Genomic DNA, 20,288 nt, shown 5'->3' on the forward strand with positions numbered 1-20,288 from the left:
TGATCAACATGTAACAGCCTACTGATGTATATGTTTGGTACCTTTATTTTTCTTTTTTCAAATAATTAAGTTTAAAAAAAAAAAAAGAGATCACATTGTGTACTGGTGTAACAATTACTTGCATGATTTTACAAAATGTAGTAGTTAGTATTAGTAGACTCAGCACTCGATTTTTTTACAACATTATTTTAGATGTGCATGTGTTTCAGTCAATTTTGGAATCTCAACTGAAAACATTCAGATGAGTTTGACACAACCACGGCAATAGGAGCCTCCGTGACCTCTTTTATTACGATATTCATTAAAAACTCTGAAGACAACCAACTCATGTAGACATTATTTACCGATGGATCCCTTTCTGCAAATAAAATAGAAAATTACTTATTTTGAGGTGCTCGCCCATACCCCACCTGAAACAGGACTAAAGAGGGGGATATTGACTTCAATTTGTGGATGCTGGAAAGGCCAATTACTAATCTAGCCCCACATAGTGTGATCCCACAACCCACCTCCTAAATTCCAAGTGGCTTTTTTTACTTTCTCCAGCACTAGAATATTTTAGAGAAGATGAGCTTTCCTCAAGCCCACAGCTCTCCAAAATATTTTTTTAATGGTTCACACGTTGGAATTTAGCAATGCCAGTCACTGTTACCATGAGGGAACAGCTGAAGGCAAAAAATAGGAATGCCTGATGTCTCAAATAATATTCTGTGCCTTCACAGAAAATATTAAAATTTAGCTATAAAGACGAAAAGTTTAAATTTTATTATGGACAAGAGGCAAGACATTTCATTTGTCACTTATTTGCTAGCAGTCATAATCAAGTATATTCCTTTAAACTTGATCAATATACATTTTCCAGTGATTGAACAAGTAAGGAACAATCTCCAAGACCACCAATCACACAGCCCTTGCCCTAAATACCCATACCTGGCATCCTTTCCTCCAAGTCTTTCCTTGTGCAACATTCACACTCGCTGGTAATCCTATTGCTCACTATCAGGATCTGACTCGAGGAGAAAGTCATGCAAAGGCTTTTACCCAGTTTTTCAAAAATAATGATGTACTATACCTATTCGTAGAGAATACAAAACTCATCAGTTAACAGATGTCAAAACCATCAGAAATTTTATAACACATTCCGGTTCCCATTATCAAAGAACCACAAAGAAAGTGAAGACTGTAAAAGAAACTTTCCACCTTTAATTATTTCAAGTAAAATTTGATCAGGTCGACCTATTTTTAGCACCTACTAGCCCCATCTGAAGAGTAAACTTAGGCCGGAAAGGAACAGGTGTTCTGTTCATTTAGAAAGGGAATGAGCAATAAAGATGCCATGACACATTTGCTCTCTGTTCAAGGAAAGACGACAAAAGTCTTTTAACTGATTGCTTCTTTGAAAATTAGGTTTATGTTTCTCTCTCTCACTAGAATTAGAGGATTTTGTGAGCTGTCTGAAGATGTCAGTTATGTTTCTCTAACACATAACACTTATATAAATAGCTTGTAAATTATTATTACAAATATTTCAAAATGGATCAGGAATTACAAAAGCATTTTTTTGTAATTAAGAAGTGTGATGCAAACAAAGTGTTAAATAGGAGCAAAATAAACCAGAACACTTTACTTGGTGATGTGCAATTGACACATTTGCAGAAACTTTACTTCCAAGCATTCTTGTTTCTACATGATATAGTTTTATCAGTAAAGCTGCATGTCAGTGGGAAAGTTCGTAGCCATTTCAATGAAAAATCTGCTGAATACAAATGACAATGTGCTACCACTTCTTGCTTTAGTTATATATTTAGTAAAATTGTTAGTTTTTAAACATGATTAGAGAAACATTCCTGCCCTGATGACAATGCTGTTAATGAACTAAAAGGGAAGTCAGGGATAATGTGTATCCTTTATGTGGCTAGATTTGCATTATATATGGAAAAAAAGTTTAGTTTATTAAATCAAAACAAGAGTTTTTCGTACAGAAGACATCCTGAACTCGCAAATTTGAAGGTGATATGTTTCATGTGTGATAATGAAGAAAATAGCACTTAATGAATTGAAATATTTGCCTATTATCACATCATTTGAAACCAGTTTATGGGTCAAGAGCATTATAAATAGGTTGAGTAGATTATTTAAGTCACTAGACCTGCAGGTCTATGTAGTAATCAGGTCCACATCCAGAATGTAGTTTAAAGTAGATTTATTCAAGTTGGTTACAAGATGTAGGTTCAGTAGTATTCAGCCCCACCAGGAGCAGCCAGCCAGGCGCTCAGCCTTTCTCCAACTGTAAGTTCCCACTCCCAACATTCCATCTTGCATCATTCAGGTAGCATTCCACTGGCACAGCATGAACCATAACAAACCAGGATACTACATATCCTCCTTTGTTCCAAAAAGAAAACAAAAGGAACGCCAAAATTTAGAATAACAAAAGAGAAAGAGAGAAGAAGCTATACGCAGGCTAAAGGAACGAGAAAAGCGGAAAGCACCAGAGAGAGTAGGGGTAAAACATAATGAAGGGAGATAAAAGAGAATAACAAACCAAACTCATCTTCTCTTCCAAAGATAGCAACAGAACAGAAACACCAGAGGACAAAGAAAAGAAGAAACCACCATTCATGACTGCCCTCTGCACACCCACTGGCCAGGTAAGCATGCAAGAAGGCAGCTCACATCAGGAGGAAACAAGACGACAGAGAAGAAGAGGAATGCAAATACTCATACTTCTCCATCAAACATTTGAAGAAAGAATTACAAATAGAAAATACAAGTGGGCTACAGCGTGGAAAACAAAACTAGAATAATAAAAAACGCCCAGAGTAACGTAACCCATGCACTATGGCGACTTAAACCATACACCCGCTAAGGGTAAAAACCTTTGCTTATGGATGGGCAACCTCGAGTGGAGGTAAGGATATGTGCACTGTTAAAAAAAAAACATAACCAACACTAGACACCTTAGGAAACGTAAAACGTGCACTGCAGTGAAGGCAAAATACATGTAATGTGATGTCCATGTTTGGACGCACCTCGACTGGAGGTAAGAATGCTATGCACAGGGTAATGGGGAAAGACCCCCCAACACACCTCCAGAGAGGTCAAGAGATTGTGCATAGTAAATGCGGGACACACATCTGCGCAACGCATCCCGACTGGAGGTCAACTGATATGCACATGAAAGTGGGACATAACCCCAAAACACACCTCGCGGAGAGGTCATTAGATGAAAATGTGTGAGTGGGACTGTAGTCCACGCATAACCATGTGTACATGAGGAGAGACACTGTACACAGTAATAATGGGCGAAAACAACCCAAGAAACACACCTCGTGGAAAGAAACGGTGTGCACTAGTGAGGTAAGTAAATACAAGGAGTACAGGCACCTCGTAAGGAGGTAATACCGTTGTGTACCCCACGCTGTGACCGAAATCGTCACGACACCCTAAGTAAGATGAAAAAGTAAAAGGTTGCACCTCCACTGGAAGTCATAGTGTATGCACATCAAAATGAAAGAGATCCGACAGACACACCTCACGGAGAGGTCAGACACACCTCACGGATAGGTCAAGAGACATTGTGCATTGAAGAAATAGGGTTAAACAGTATAATCTGTAAATGGAACGAAACACTTTAAACTGAAATACATTTAGACCTTCAAAATTGGCATAATAATACGGAGAAATGAGGCACCGAACATGGAGCTAACAGATACAGACTTGCCAACATTGAACTCCGTGAATAAAAACAGATAAACAATAGGAATAAATTCCATTCACTTTCCCGACTTGTCACTAGATGGCAGCATAACACATAGCAGTGAACACAGCTCCATAGCACTTGTGTACTGTTAAACGAGCTACAAAAGGACTTGTGCAGTTCTGTTACATTACTATGACAGGCAAAGAAAAATCTTCTGCGTCTTTATTGTAATTGTGAGCACTTCGTTTCAGGATGCTTTTAATTTGACAATAGCAGCACTTGGTTGGTAAATGGCAGTCTGAGAACAGAATAGCGTTATTGAATTCCATTAGTGAAACATCTTGACGTCATATTTCTTTCTTTTTTTTTTTTTGTGTCCAAGAGTGTAAATAATACCACTCATCCCTCTGAAAGATGATCCCTCCGATTACAGGGAACAATGGAAGACACACATTAACGCTGCATAGATGAAGATACCAGCATGCCTTGTGCTCCTGACAGGTTAAAGCTTCAAACAACTTTATCCAAAACACCGATAATGTGGTTGGCAACACAGAGAAAGGGAACTTGCAACTGCACTAAAGAATCATGATCCACTAGATGGCGGCACGTTAATTACGTCACGCCGGGTGGCTCCCGGTGCGCAGTCGCTCCCCAAAATCACACAGCATCGGAGGATTCCCATGGAGGAAGACAGATCATAAAGGCTCTGTGGAAAGCAGCCAAGATACGCAAGTGCGCGCACTAGGTGAGACGCACGCTGCATTTTTGAAATGTAAACATGGCAGTTAAACTGGCGCTGGTTTTTTTCTTTCTTACCAACCCATGATGGTCAAACAGGCAGTACTTGGACAGACAGTTAAAATTATATAAAACGTGCCTCACCAAAACAAAATGCTGCTGTCAGAGAAAACATGCATGTTACAGCTGGTAACAATGCTCACACCTAAGCAGCTCCGTGTCTCCTCTGACAGCAGGATGACGATCCCAGAGTGTAGAGCCCGCATGTAAGGCAAGAGCTTCCCTATGTAGATGCACAGTAGGTTAGTTGAAAATCCCAACAGGGCCCAAGAGACACTGTAAGAGCAGCAGGACCAAGTGAGAACTGCAGATTGATTGATTGAAGCCAGGCACTCCACAAGTAAACGCTCTCTAGGCAGTAGGGAGGCAGGCAGTAAAAACGGAGATCTTGGGGAGTAGTAGCGACAGCATGCAGTACTTTGATCTAAAGTATCTTGACAGCAGGCACTGACCTTTTGAGATGCTGAGGGAAACCTGAACATGAGGCTGAAACTTAGACTCAGGAATACACATTGATGAATGCTGTAGAATTTTCCAGACATAGGTAGGCTTACCCTCTCTTGAAGGCACAGCACTTGACTAAGGTGTTGTAGAGTGTCAGGCTTACCCTCACTGAGGGCACAGCACGGGAACCAACTTGAAGGATGATGAGGGCGACCGATGTAGGGGTCACTGGTGGGGCTGACGTGGCAGTTTGATGGTAGTACGTAGACCAGGTACTGAAACAGATTGCTTGAGGTTCCCAGACACTTCCACATGAACTTGAGAGGTAGAGATTGTAGGTTCTTTTATAACTCGTCGCCAATAAAATGTAGTAATCAGGTCCACATCCAGAGTTTAAAGTAGATTTATTCAAGTTGGTTACAAGATGTAGGTTCAGTAGTATTCAGCCCCACCAGGAGCAGCCAGCCAGGCGCTCAGCCCTTCTCCAACTGTAAGTTCCTACTCCCAACATTCCATCTTGCATCATTCAGGCAGCATTCCACTGGCACAGCATGAACCATAACAAACCAGGATACTACAGTCTAGTAACATTTTATGATTTTTCAAGGCCTGACGGGGATGAATAATGACTTATCACCCGATGGTCTAATGGCTGCTGTTAAATTTTCGTACGCTTTCAAACATCTTATTACACACAGATTGGGCTGATCCCTTAAGGCTGGGTGTGAAAATACTCTAGTATTTGCGTTGGTCCTCCTGAAAGTGGTGAAGATAACTCTATCCAGCATGAGCATGTGCCCTGAAAAATTCCAAGTCTGACGCAGACACTAACTTGCAGGAGATCATGCACAGTAGCATAGCTAGTTTGGCTGATAATTCCTTCCGCAAGAGAAATGTATTATCCTGCTGGGATACATCTACATTTCGAATAATCGCATCTCTTTCAATTTAAACACCCAAGGATGTTCTTGTTTACTGGCCTATGGCAGAGCTCAATGAATTTACTGTCCTAAAAGCCAGGCATGTCAGGCCTTCTCCAAGATAAAATTCAGGACAAGGACAATGCCTGCCACCCACCCAGTGAATCAAAGTTTTTCTCCAAGCAGACAACCTCCTCAAAGCCGATCGATATCTCTTAAAGTATGACTGAGGCCCATGCCAACCTGATGGAACCAGAAGTGACTTCCAAAAGCTCTTGTTCACCTGAAATCCTACTGCCCATCAGTCTGAGGTGCCCCTGTACCAGAAGGGGGTGCAGTTGCCCACAGCAGTCTAGTAGAGTGTTGGGAATCACTGAAGAGCAAGTGGAAGATCCCACGACAGTTCAATTAGATTCGAAAACTACACTTGTGATCTCCAAACTGGAGTCACTGGAATTAGATTCACTGTCTGATTACGAATCACAATGCCTGAAACATGATAATAGTTGTGATCATGTTTAACTGTAATCGGTGTCGACATTGGACCATCAAGAGGATATCATTTTGGTAGATGATCACTCTTTCTTTTGGCTCTCAGATGTTCAGCCACTCTGCGTAGTAGCTTAGTAAGGCACCATTGGGCCAATAGCAGGCTACACAGCAGTGTCAGGAATTCATACACTTGCTCCCTCCAAATTAATTGCAGGAATCTATTATGAGGGGTATAGATGAGAACAGTCAAGTAAGCATGTCAGTTTTTGGGAGGTGAATATATACCATTAATTGGTGGACCTTCGAAATAGGCACCTGGGAGCGGCACTTGGGGCATTAAAGGGTTCAGTGGCATTCTGGAGGTCACAACACTTACCAATCATGCCACGGGTTGTCCTCGTGAAAATTATCATTTTCCAGCACTTTAAAAAAAAATCTACAGCCTGTGTCCAGACTAAGGGGTTCAGGCAGCTTGACTCATCGGTATAGGGGCTGATTTGGGATACTGAGAGTGGCATTAGTCAGACTTAGAAACCAGATTACTGAAGTTGACCCAAGTGTCACTGCCTTAGACTTATATTATTATCAGACTGCATACGTACAGTTGAAAGCTTGATGAAAAGTGTGTGGAAGAGAGAAGAGTGAACGGAGGGGAGCCGAACCAGGGAGCTTTAGTGGCTCTTATTACAAAAACCAACTAGTATCCAGAAACTACCGATATTACTTTTCGTAGTCATCAGATGCTGGTGCAAATGCACTTAAAACTGACTAAATATTACTCTCTGTACGCTCCGGTGTTACCTCTGATCGGCCTACCACAAATGGATCAGGTGTAATTTTTTACAGCTCACCATCTGATGCAAAAGACTATTGTAGGTCTACTAGCAGCCGGAGACTACTTCGCAGGCGAGGCTGTTATACTGCTACAGCAGTTAATAGATGATCATGACCTAGCACTATGGCAATTCCTAAATCATCGAACGCTGATCTGAATGTTTCCAGACTGTGGAACAAGGGTTTGCAAGGAACACCGCATCACAAGGTGCTACAGTTGTTCATGTCAATAGGAGATGGCAGTCAAGTGATTACTTGGTGTATTGTGCACTTAATGAGATGGCACAGAAAGATCTGACTAATGCCATGGGAAGGGGGGGGGGGGAATAGACCGGGGCACGATATTTTGCATAAAGAATGGGGCAGGATATTAACATACACCCAAAAAGTGTCCCTGTATACTAGACTGAATTTTTTTTGGGGGGGGGGGGGGGGGGGGGGGGGAGGGAGGGGACCCGAGACCTTGCCTGAGAAGTAGCTCATTTCCAGAGACCATCTTACATGTGATGTGAATTTGCCCAGTAATACTGCCTTACTGGAAGAAAAAAGTCAGATACGTGGACAGAACCCTGAAGAGAAAGATAGCCATGACACCTAAGGTCTGCCTTTTGAGAGGTTTCACTCGACCGACACCCAGAAGGGCAGGCAATAAATTGTTGAGCCTTGCACTCGATAGGAAGCAGACAGCTTTGACTTGGAAGGCATGAACCTAGATTAGGGGGGGGGGGGGGGGGGGGGCGGGGGGGGGGCAGTAGTGAAAGAGGAGCCTAGGCAGAGGAAAGGGCATTGTTACGCGATCAATCCAGGAGAATACGCAAAAGCCCTACCTCAGACATGTGGAGAGGTGTCCCAGAGCATCAGAGTACTCTAGCGTACTCATGACCCATAATGAGACTCCCATTGAGACAGCAAATCGCAAATGGGCCCTAGTAAGAGAGATTCCACATCCCAGGCGGATTGGTAGGAGTCCAGACTCGGACACCCTAAACATATCACATAATCTTATAGTCGAAACCCACAAAGCACGCAGCCTTGAAGACAAAATTGAAGCTACTTGACCTTATGGTCGCTTATTTGTTTTAATGTTTACACAGACTAGAGAAACCTCACCCACATATCACCTATGTATATTGGCGATACCATGATATGCTCATGTAATCCAAGTGTAAGTCAAACTAAAAACAAATTTACAAAATGTAGCCACCGTTCAAGTCAAACCTGACCACCCAATTCTTCTGGTGGGAAGATGTCCCTGAAAAGGAGGACCTTCTGTAAGTGGTGGTAAACTAAGCACTTTCTCAAGTCATTCAGATTTATTATGGGTCTGAAACCCATGGCCTTTATCTTCAATAGAAAAAGGTCCTTCCCTTCAGTTGTTTTCAGAGCCAATGTAGATAATGAGATCTCTCTCAATTTGTCATTGAACCCTCCTAAACCTTTCCCCTAATAATTTTACAAGATAGAATGGATAATCCCTACCAGAAAATCCTCCTGGGGTGTTAGCTCTGCCTCTGAAGTTTTTTTCTGTTGCTTCTACCAAAGCCTCTAAAGAAGGAACGTCAATGCCCCCGACTGGTCACCATCATACTAGTCATTGTTCCACCTGCCTTTTCCCTGAAAGACGCCTTGCTGGAGAACCCAGCTGGAAGAGCAGCCCTTGCTTCTTTTAACCCCGGTGAAAACCTTCACAGAAAAATAGCTTCTTGATAAAAGTCTGGGTCTGGAGTAGGGCTGATAAAGTGGCTATGAATTTAATTTGCTCTTTTACAAAAGGGTCACAGGGTCTCCAAATAAATTGCCCTGAGAAACAGCGCCTGCCTCTGAAGTCGAGAGGTCTCCTAACTTAGGGTCAATCCTAATCAAGAGTGATCAGCGTGTACTGCTGATAGGGTACAATTAGAGTTGGCCAGCACGCAGACTGCTCTTTGAACTCATCCCAGCACCATCTCTGCAAAGGCAATTGCCTGAGTCTTAGGCCTCTTCCACTAACTCCAATAAATTCATGAGAGCTCACACAACATCAAGCAGCTGATCCTGACAGGCCTTCCACACAAACTCAATATGATAATTTAGGATGGCAAATAATTTCAGCTTTGAACATTACGGGCTGGAGAAACTCCATGAGGGTCTATTGCATCCATGTTTATCCACTGTCTGAGGAGTGGTGATTACCTCCATCGCCTAATGCGGGAGGCTGGTGTTGGGTTCATTATCTGGGGTGCTTGTATTACCACTCTTTCCACGGAAGTCAGCCGCCAGAGACAATACGTGTTGAAGCCTTCCAGTTGCCCCTTTCATAATTCCTTCTTGCAGTGAGGACCTTTAAACAGTACCTGGCTAGTATTCTGAGAAGGTGTGGGGGGTTTCCACCACAGGTATGGGAAGCCTAGCATAAAGACTAATACTCTGGCCATTAATTGGTCTGAGGGCCTCAGAAATTGCCCTAAAACTAGACCTCAGTACCTCCCCAGGCAGACCATAGCTTACAGATGGCCAATCCTATCCACCTCCTGCACAGAAATGGAAGTATTTGTGGTCATAAATGTCTACATGTTAATAATGGCAGTAGCCCCTTACTATGAATTGTATACCTGAATTTCAGTCACCAGCACCCTATTAGATACTTAAGCCGCCACTCAGATGCTCAAGCAGACGTTTTTCCAGCTGGGACATACCCTACCGCAGACCAGTGTTTAGTGTGAGGCCAAGGAACAATTAGAGGGATCTCAAGAAGCCACCTGTGATGATAGCATGAGGTTCCACAGACGACGTGCCGTGACAGGTTTAAGGATCGCTAATCCCACACCCGACACCAAAGCAGCAGCCGTACTGAGTGAGTCGTCGCCCGGCATCACACCGTCATCCTTGTGTCTCCAAGAAGCCAAAAAGCCCTGGATGGCTCAGCCTCTCTCAGTACGGAGCCCACTGTTGTATCCTTATATGTTTCTTTCTGGAATGTGGGGGGCGTTATTGGTGTCAATCTGACATTCCAGCTGTGGGGTTCTGTAAAGACAGTTGGAAATGCTAGCCGGTTTGTGAGGATGCGCTGATGAGCCTGCCCCTGTACTCACTAAATTGAACAGGAATAAGAGATTTCCTCTAACCTGGTAATTTGTAACTTATTACACCAACCATGCTTCCGCGGGGTGCCCAGTTGTCACGCACGTGTGAACGAAAGGTTAACCAAGCCTTGCAAGCACATAAATCTGATGACAAGTAAACAAACCTAAAGTATTATCTACATGACCTGTAAGGAAATAAATGGGCGTTACGCGTCCTTATAATGGACTGGACTATGTGACTCATAGTCTGCAAGTTACTTTGTTACTCGTGTATTACACATTCACTGGTAAAAGTAATTTGTTCAAGTTAAAGAATATACTTGTAACAACTGCTGATAAGTATAAGTGTAGTAAGACTGGTGTGTTCCTATGTTGTGTCCCTGCGCGGACACCGTAGCATCGCTCTATGTTTGTCCCAGCTGATAAGCTGTATCAGCAGTGATGTCATCAGCTGCCACCTGTCAAGTGACAGTTGACAGCTGATCACGAAATCCATCGGATGTTTTTTCTACTCCGCCCCCAGAGTTTGTGTTGGCGCATATTTACAATAAGGTATAACTTTACAAACTTCACCGAGTTGCGTACTTAACAATTTGGCGACAAGCACCAACACAGGAACCCACGAAAGAATTTATGGACAAAAAGGAAAAATAATTTTCTGTGAAGAAATAAAAAAAGTTAAGAATTTGTGGATTCACACCTGAAGGATAAAAAATTATAAGGACTTCTCAGCTCAATTTTCGTCTTAAAAGGTCAGTCAATTTCTCTAAAAAGACTTAAAAGAAATTAACCAGGCGTGCTCTTCATCTAATTGAAAGAATGTGTAATAGTGGATGATTACGTTATGGACCTTATCGAGTAGATCTCCTGGCGATTCATGTCTGCACGCAGTTTCAAGAAAATAGCACAGGCGGATAATTCTATATCTGGAATTAGTTTGTGTTCCTGAAAAGTTCGGGCATTGTTCACAACAGACAAGTGCTGGTCTACTGATATTTGAAACATATCGAGTTATTCAAGCATCAACCTTGTCGCAGCGATACTGAGAAAAATTTGGCGATACAATTTTGAATGGCGCAAGTTTACTGACCAACGTGTTATAAAATCCTCCACTACAACGGAATCAACTGTCACTCACCAACGGACCAACAGATTTCCAACTGTCAGTTCACTGCTGATTAGCATTCCTGCACGGTACGCGTGGTGACGTATCCGACGTCAGGTCTCCATTTTACTTACAAGGTTAGCGGTCTAGTCTACGTGCTACGATGTAAGATGCCATTTTGAGCAAAATAACATTTCATTCTGTGCGCGTTATAAACAACCTCGCTTCGTAACGTCACCTGCAATTCAGTCATCGCGCATGAAGAAAATTAAAGGTAATAACTTAAGCGGTGCTTGCTTACAATCGACAGCTGTTGAACATGCATCCAGGGAAGTAATGTACTTTCAGAGCATTTTCAAACAAGTGCAGTGAGGTTTATTTTCTCCATTACTTCAGTGTGTTGTCGTTTCTAATAGCAAATACTTCAAAATTAAATAGACACTAAAAGATATATACAGATCTATACTGCTTTGGGAACCCCCACTTGCACCACTCTCCTCCTCTTGCTACAACAATCTAACAGGGTGCGCACTTGACTACTTTTCGTTCTCAATACCATCCCACCATCTCTTTGTTGGTATATCCAATTTTTGTACACACATTCAGCGTATTATATTTTAGCACACCACAACACGGCATCAGGATGCGTTTGGAATTTGTCTCCTTCAGAATTTTTTTTACGTGGTGGGGGCGAACCTACATTAAAATGGGAGGAATGGAGGGAGTATTTTCTAAATTATATATTTCTACATTGGAGGATGATGATGAGGTTAAACCAGATAAAAAAATACAAGATGCTAATGCACTGTCTTGGCGCTGGTGGTTATAAAGTGTATAACTCCATTAACAAAAAGGTTAGGGCTGAGAATGAAGGTGACATTTTTCAAAATGTAATTGATGACTTGAACACATATTATAAACCAACAGTTTGCGTGGGTGTGGATCGCTACAAATTTTTTTCACCGGAAACAAGGGAAGGATGAATCAATAGATGACTACGTTTCAGTGTTAAAGAATCTTGCAATAAATTGTCGTTTCGGTGCACTCCACGATGAGTTCATCAGGGATCAAATTGTAATGCAAGGCTTGAATGAAAATATCCAGGATAACCTGTGGTGTAAAAGTGGTCAAAAAATGCAAAACCAGAAGTATGAGACAAAAAACCGGGGGCGATGTTACAGGTGTCGAAGTGCTTCCCATTCGGCTAATGAATTAAAATGCCCTGCTCGCGAGGTAAAATGCTCGAATTGTGGGGTAAAAGGACATTTTTCAAAAGCATGCAACAGACGAAAAACTAAACAAGTAAAAATTGTTTCAGAAACTAATGAGTTCAAACAAGATTTGTCTGAGGAGGAAGATATGAAGATGTTTGTCCTCAATATTGAAGATGGAAATAACGAAAAGCCTGCATATGTGAATGTTACCAAAACAAAAAAAACTATTTGTAACATGACCATTGGTGGTATAAACATAAGTATAGTGGCAGATTCAGGCTCGCCCTATACCATTAAAAATGAAAAAGTGTGGTCAGAGAAGTTTATGGGAAAAATTGGTGAAAATTAAAAAAAAAAAAACAGACATAGTAATAAAGTCTTTCACTGGTGAGCCGATTGATGTGCTAGGCTACAGAGATCTCAATTTTGCTTACAAAGGAAGGGAATCCACTGGACAACTTTATGTGTCGAGGGTTGGTCCGTCTGTTCTGGGATGGATAGATGGACCAGGGTAATCTCGGAATTATTCTGGATCCGAGGAAAGAAGATCCTGTGCTAAGCATAGCAGAGCAGGGAGACTTTAGTAAAAGCCTACTTGATGATTTTCCACGTGTTTTCAGCAAAAAAATAGGTGCCTTGAGAGGGTACCTACACAAAATAAAACTTAAACCAATCACCACCCCTGTGGTACATAAAGTTAGGAACATTCCTTTTGCAATAAAAAAAACTCAAAGAACAACTCGACAATCTTCTGGAAGAAGTAATAATTGAGAGGGTGGAGGCTTCAGAGTGGGTCGCGCATTTAGTAGTCGTGAAACGGCCCAATGGCAATTTAAGACTTTGTGTGGACCTGCGTGATCTTAACAAAAACATAGTGATCAAACAATACCCCCTACCTAAAATCAATGAAATGCTGGCCACAAAAAAGGGTATAAAATGGTTTTCTACGATTGATTTGAAGTCAGCATATCACCAAGTGCCACTTCATAAAGACAGTAAAAAAAACTCACAACGTTCATAACACCGTTCGGGTGTTACAGATTTACACGGGTCCCATTTGGTCTAACCTCTGCGGTTGCAATGTTCCAAAGGCTCATGCATAACATTTTTGATGGAATCCCAGACATCTTAATTTTTCAAGATGATATTCTAGTCATGGGAAAAACAAGAACGGAGCATGACAAAAAAGTAAGGCAAGTCCTTGAAATATTAAATGAAAAGGGATTAACTGCAGAATATCACAAATGCAAATTTGGAAGTAACTCGGTCAACTACCTGGAACATCAAATTACAGGAGATGGTATAAGCCCTAAAAAAGAGTTGATGGATGCCATCAAGGACTCGCCGGTCCCCACCAACAAGGATGAACTGAGATCATTCTTGGGAATGGTGGAGTTCTATGCGAGGTTTATAAGGAACTTCTCACACAAAACATATAAATTGAGGCAACTCCTCAAATTGAAAAATAAATTTGTGTGGACTGAGGACTATGACAGGGTTTTCAGGGAAATAAAAAAAGATATGTACTCCGCTCTACCTCTACAAGGTTTTGATACATCACTTAGGAGCTTTGCAACAACAGATGCGAACAACAAAGGTTTAGGTGCAGTGCTCTCACAAAAAGACTCCATGGGTATGGAGTATACTATAGCTTTTGCATCACGCTCGCTCACTCCTTCAGAAGAGATCTTTTCGGTTATTGAGCGTGAAGCCCTGGCTTGTGTGTGGGCATTGGAACATTTCAGGCATTTTGTTTGGGGCCGTAAAGTTACTTTATGCACAGATCACAAACCGTTAACAAAAGTTTTCACCACCAAGGGTTTGTATACGGCATCTCCGAGACTAGCCAGACTTTCTGTATGCCTTTTCGACTTTATGTATGACATTAAGTATGTTCCAGGAATCAAAAAGGTTGTCACAGATTTCCTAAGTAGAATGCCCGTATGTCATCCTAACTACGATACATGTTCCGATATGGAAGAGAATGCTGTCGCAGCTATTTTGGAACATGACAGCGGCATATCTAAGGATGAATGGTTCATGGAGCAAAATAATGACAGCACCATGATGCAAGTCATACAAAGACTGAAAGAGGGTTTGTGCACAAAGAATAAGCTTGACGAACAACTCAAAGCCTTTTGGGAGGTAAAAAATGAATTGTCGTATGAGGATGGTTTCCTCCTCAGAAGTGGAAAGTTCGTGCCTCCCCTCAATATCAGATGTAAACTTTTAAAACTGTGTCACGAAGGGCATTTAGGCATTATCAAAACGAAGGAGAGGGTTAAAAACATGTACTGGTGGCCAGGAGTCAATCTAGAAATAGAAGGTACAGTGAGAGAGTGTGCTCTTTGTATGACATCAGACAAAGCACAAGTAACTTTCAGACCACCTCTCCAACCATTATCCAGCCTAAGCATGCCTTGGGAAAGGATTGGAATAGACATTATGGGTCCAATATCTGAAGGACAAGAAAAATGGAATGTTTTTGTTATAATTGATCATTTTTCAAAGTGGCCAGAAATTAAATTCATCAATAACCCGGAGGCATTGAACATTGTAAAGTTTATGGATAGCGTCTTCTGTCGTGAAGGTTTACCAAAACAAATCGTAAGTGATAATGGTACTCAATTTACGTCTGACATTTTCAAAAACTAAATTATGAAAAACAATATTGACCACAAAACCACATCTGTCTACCACCCAGCAGGTAATGGGGCTGTTGAGAGATTCAACAGGGTTATTAAAGGCATAATACAGATTGCCAATAGCAATGGTCTACAATGGAGACGTGAAACACTCAAGACTGTTTGGGCTTCTAGAATCACTCCATGTGAAACAACGGGTCACAGCCCTTTTGAGCGAATGCGTGGTAGGACACCGTTGTCTAAAGACAATGTGGGTTGGATCAAAGCAGCCAAGAGAGTTGCTTGGTCGTCCAAACAAGTTTGAGAAAAGCTCTTGAAGTCTCAAGCAAAAGTAAAAGAATACTATGACAAAACGCATGGAAGCAAACCTATAGTTCTTAAGAAGGGTGACTATGTCAAGGTGAAGAAGAGTGGTCATATTGCAAAAGGTCAAGATAAGTACACCCCTCCATTGCGAGTCCGTGAGGTATATTGCAATTCTGCTCTTCTTATAGATGGAAGGGTGTGGCACTTTTCAAATCTGTCAGCTTTTAGACACTCTTGGGATGACTCTGATACCTGCACATCAAAAGAACCAGCCAGAGGTTCCGGGCAGGAACCTATGGACAAATCCCTGCGCAAGCGGGCGTATGATTGTGACTTTGAGTGCGATATACCAATGGGTCCTACTTCCAGTGTCAACCTGGGCGAGGGTGCTCCTTCTGGACATGTTGAGGAGCCCATTCCCCAGACTAAGGAAGACAGAACCAGACGCAGGTTGCCTGTGCCACCGGTTTTGGACAATGCTGTACCGGTAGCGACAAGCAGGGCTGGTAGACTGCTTGGTCCGCCAGCTAAATTAAGAGATTACATTTGTGAGTGAACTCTCGTTCCCTTTTTTCCCCTTTTTTCCTCCCCTCCTTTGTTTCCCTAGGGGGAAGGATGTGTTGTGTTCCTATGTTGTGTCCCTGCGCAGACACCGTAGCATCACTCTGTTTGTTCCAGGTGATACGCTGTATCAGCTGTGATGTCATCAGCTGCCACCTGTCAAGTGACAGTTGACAGCTGATCACGAAATCCATCGGATGTTTTTTCTACTCCGCCCCCGGAGTTTGTGTTGGCGCATATTTACAATAAAGTATAACTTTACCAACTTCACCGAGTTGCGTACTAAACAAAGACCTGCATAATCCTCGCCTCCGGTGCTGACAGTCACCCGCTTCATCCACATCCCGCCAAAGAGTATTCAAGTTGGTTCCAACCTAACCCCGGAAGACTGAACCCGCCCTGCACTGCCGGGACATTAGGTAGCCATCTTGAAGTAGAGGCAGTCCAAGCACACAGAAAATGCACTAGCTCCAACGAATTTAATTCAAACATCAATTTCCTTAATTTCGTCGCACATTTTAAGAAAAAGAATTTCTCATTCTATTTGTCTTAAGTGAACACTATTGCCTAGACTGTTTAAAAAGACATACAAAAAAAGTGTGAACACATTTAAAGCATAACAGTCGCCGGGAAAACTGCTAGAGGTAGCTACTTCCTTACAGGACCACGGCACAGTTAAGCACGTCCTTCATTCCTACAGCCAGAGGTTCATGGAATTCTAAAAAAGTCGCTTAATAGTCCAGTTTACAACCTGATTAGATCGTCACAAAATACCACTAATAAAAAAGTATTTAACTAATGCGTAAACCAAAACAACTCCGCCCCTACACCCAAAACCGCCTAAAGAACTGCAGGGAACTGAATAGAGACGAAAAATGAGCGAGCAATGGCAGGCTGTCATCGTCGTATTTAATACATAAAGTGGCTTACCTGCGAAGAAAACGGTGCAATTCCCCCGCTGCCCGGTGCCGTGCTTCCCACATCCCGCCAAAGAGATTCGGAACAGGGAGCAGGCACTGACAGGCAGACTCCAGACACTAGAACTCTCCAGGCGTGATAAGGGACTCTTTAGGCCACGCCCTCGGCCCGTGGGACGACCGAGATGCCATCTTGGCACAGTGCAAGTTCTAAGGTTGACCGATAAAAAGTTATAATGCGGATTTACTGTTTATGTTTACGCGCAGTAGTTACGTTTAAAGTTTGTCATTGTTGCAGAGCAAACGGTTCTATTATCCTTTCCGTTACATTCTCTCTAAACCGTGTGACACAAACCATAGTTTCAAAACTACATGACTTGGACTTGTTTAATGAAGCTCAAATTTGAAGAGTTTCTAAATTTGAGAAAGAAGACCCTTTTATATTTATTTATTATTTATTGAATGCATTTTTATATAGCGCAGACTTTACCCAAAGGTGTCAGCGCGCTTCACAATAGAACCAAGTATGTTACATGAGGAGAATTTTTACATATTTACAGGTTACAGATACAAACGAGAAAACAGAAAAAGTAAAATAAAACAATAGATGGCAGTTACACAAAAAACACATTAGGATGAGGTTCGTACAGGCATAGATTACAAATTTACAATATTGAAAGAACTTCTTTGAGGGACATGAAAAGGAATGTATTCGTTCTGGAAGTGTCTATGGAAGAGAAGAGATTTGAGGTCAGTTTTGAAGGTCCGGGTAGAGGTTGTGGTACGGAGTAGTGGAGGAAGCGAGTTCCAGATTATAACCGCATTGTTGAGAAGGATTGAGCCAGCGATCTTTCCCTTTTGAAGGTGGGGGCTCAAGCAGTACATCTTCAGCATTACGAGAAGGTCTAGAGCCTCCAGAGATTTTATGTTTATTTACCAGGTATCGAAGGGGAGGAAGTGTGCAAGGCTTTGTGGGTGATACAGGCAGTCTTGTAGATTGATCTTGCCTCGAGGGGAACCCATCGAAGAGAAGACAAAATGGGTGTGATGTGGTCACTTCTTTTGAAGCATTTGGTGACGTCTACTGAGCTAGCACCATTCAACAACAAAAACTTAGAGCAGCCGCTCTTTGTATATACACCCATGACCCTGCTATGTTAGTACTACTTTTATTTTTTAATTATGTTTTAAGTTTTGTTCATATTTAATTAAATTGATTCAAGCGCTCACATAGTTGTATGAGGGTTTAGCAACTTCGATAATTTTGGGTGTTTTTTAAAATAGTAAACTTATTTTATTAATCGCTCAAGAAATTAATTTTGAGAGGGCATGGCGTAAGGACCAGAGCTACCAACAAGAAAAAGGTCCTTTCTGTGTCACATATATGTATTATTACCTTTGGCTTTTCATACACACCATATTCATTCACACAAAAAAGTCTTTATTGTGAATATTTCTTCATAAAAGACACACAAACATTTCATAATATGCAATTAATTAAAAATAGTAAGAATATAGTTTAACACAATAAACTTAGTAAGACAAATAAATAAGTAACATACTAAAATCAGTAATAAGAAAATATTAAATATACAATTTTGCAACGACTTGACAGTTGATAAAATTGGTTATAATAAAAGAAATAGTAGAAATCCTCCTGCCTTGACCTTAAAATCAAGTAAAGCATATACCACATTAGTCTCAGCATTATTTAGGGGCCAGACAATTAGGGACTAATCCTCCGGTACCGTAGGAGCCATGCCCAACTAATAAATTTAGCCACACCAATAACCACAAATTTTGATGTATCAGACTTCAATATTCTGCTAGCTGCCTATGCAGATCTAACGCCCAGTTCACGGCATACAGGGCGTAACCACAACCGTCTTGGTTGGAGATACTCTGGGCAGACAAAGAGAAAATAATCGACTGTTTCGATCTTATCCTTACATAGGGGACATTTATCACTACCAGATGTATTCCAGCTTTTTGTAAAACAACGTAGCGGTAGGGAGCCGAGTCTAAACTGGTGGTAAAGTTTTCGATCCTGCAGCTTTGTTATTATGTCCCAATACTCTTCAAGAAAGGAATCATCGACGGGAGGAGCCAAGATGGCGGACGGACAGGACGTCTGAGCTCCCGGCTCCGCAGCCCGTCTGCTGTTTATATGACATCCTGATCTTTAATCCTGCCTACGGTGCGAGCAAATGTATCCACGAATGCGCTGATACTTTCCGCATTCCTCCGATGTCCCCGCCGGCTTTTTTGGTCGAGGATTCATAGAGTTTGCCGACTTCGGACCTTGCCCACGCACCCTGGCCCGACCACCGTCACCGGACACCGCTTATCACGTACGGTGAGACGACCTGGGGCTGGACCGGCGCCTGGGGAAATGTGACCGGATGTGGAGTGGGCGGCTTGGCGGAGCCTTCTTCGCGACGGAGAGAATTCCTGTATGATTGGGCCCGGGCTGGCGAACCTTCCTTTGTCCTGCTACCAGCGGTCAGAGCGGTATCCGTTTTAGAGCGCCCACCACCCGCATTGCAATACAGCCGAGGGCTCTCCCATCGAGTGAGCCCCGTATAGCGAGCAGTAACTTTTCTTGCCTTAACTACTATTCCTCCGCCCTATGGAGTCGCCCTCACCCCTCCGCTGTGGGCTAACTGCCAAAATGGTGGCGGTGCCGGTCTACCTCGCCGGAAAGACGGAAGCCTCCATACCCCTGACGCAAGCTTCCCTGCCTACTGTCGAGCTGGAGGGTGTCCTGGTGGCGCCTTTACATACTGCCGACATGCGGAAGCGAGGAGCAGACCTGACCTATGGTGATATCCTTCTAGCCCTGGACGACTTGAGGGCGACATGGTGCCAACACACTCGAGAACTGGAGCAGAAGATCGATGCTGCTATGCCATCCAGGGAACTACTGCGGTTGTCTGACCCCCCAATGCCTCTCATTCCCTTCGAGGTGGATACAATGTGGCGACAGGGGGATACTGTGGAACGTCCTCTCCCTGGCTACAGTGTCGAGTGTTCTTTTAATGACAAAGTTGCAGATACAAAGCTCCCTTCCACTTTACAAGCTGAGACTCTGCCTCTGCAAGTGTCGCCACGGCTTCCTCAACATCGCCGGAGTGTGTGCCGTTCTGTGGGGAAAACTGTGTTGGTTACTATCGCTGTGGTGATGGTTTATGATTGGGAACTCTCGCTTCCTCTCCCTCTGCGTCTTCTATGCCGGGAGCGGCCATCTTGCTCCTTTGTTCTGCCTGAGGTACACTCCCAGCGGT

At 42.6% G+C, this 20,288-nt stretch overlaps 1 protein-coding gene across 7 annotated transcripts in view; it reads right to left on the reverse strand.

Moving 5' to 3' along the window:
• Positions 1–17,146, reverse strand: part of ZWILCH (zwilch kinetochore protein) — a 479,149-nt gene extending 462,003 nt beyond the window's left edge. For 2 of the 7 annotated variants that reach the window (XM_085644607.1, XM_085644604.1), the window contains exon 1: positions 17,018–17,145. In XM_085644607.1, the coding sequence (XP_085500733.1) occupies positions 17,018–17,070 (53 nt within the window). In that variant the 5' untranslated portion in view covers positions 17,071–17,145. Of the gene's footprint in view, positions 1–16,349; positions 16,459–17,017 lie in introns of those variants that run through there. The other 5 variants (XM_085644606.1, XM_085644608.1, XM_085644611.1 and 2 more) reach the window with 5 other exon arrangements.
• Positions 17,147–20,288: the final 3,142 nt, after the last annotated feature.

This window comes from Triturus cristatus, chromosome 3_1 (assembly GCF_964204655.1).
Source record: "Triturus cristatus chromosome 3_1, aTriCri1.1, whole genome shotgun sequence".
Classification (NCBI taxonomy): Eukaryota; Metazoa; Chordata; class Amphibia; order Caudata; family Salamandridae; genus Triturus; species Triturus cristatus.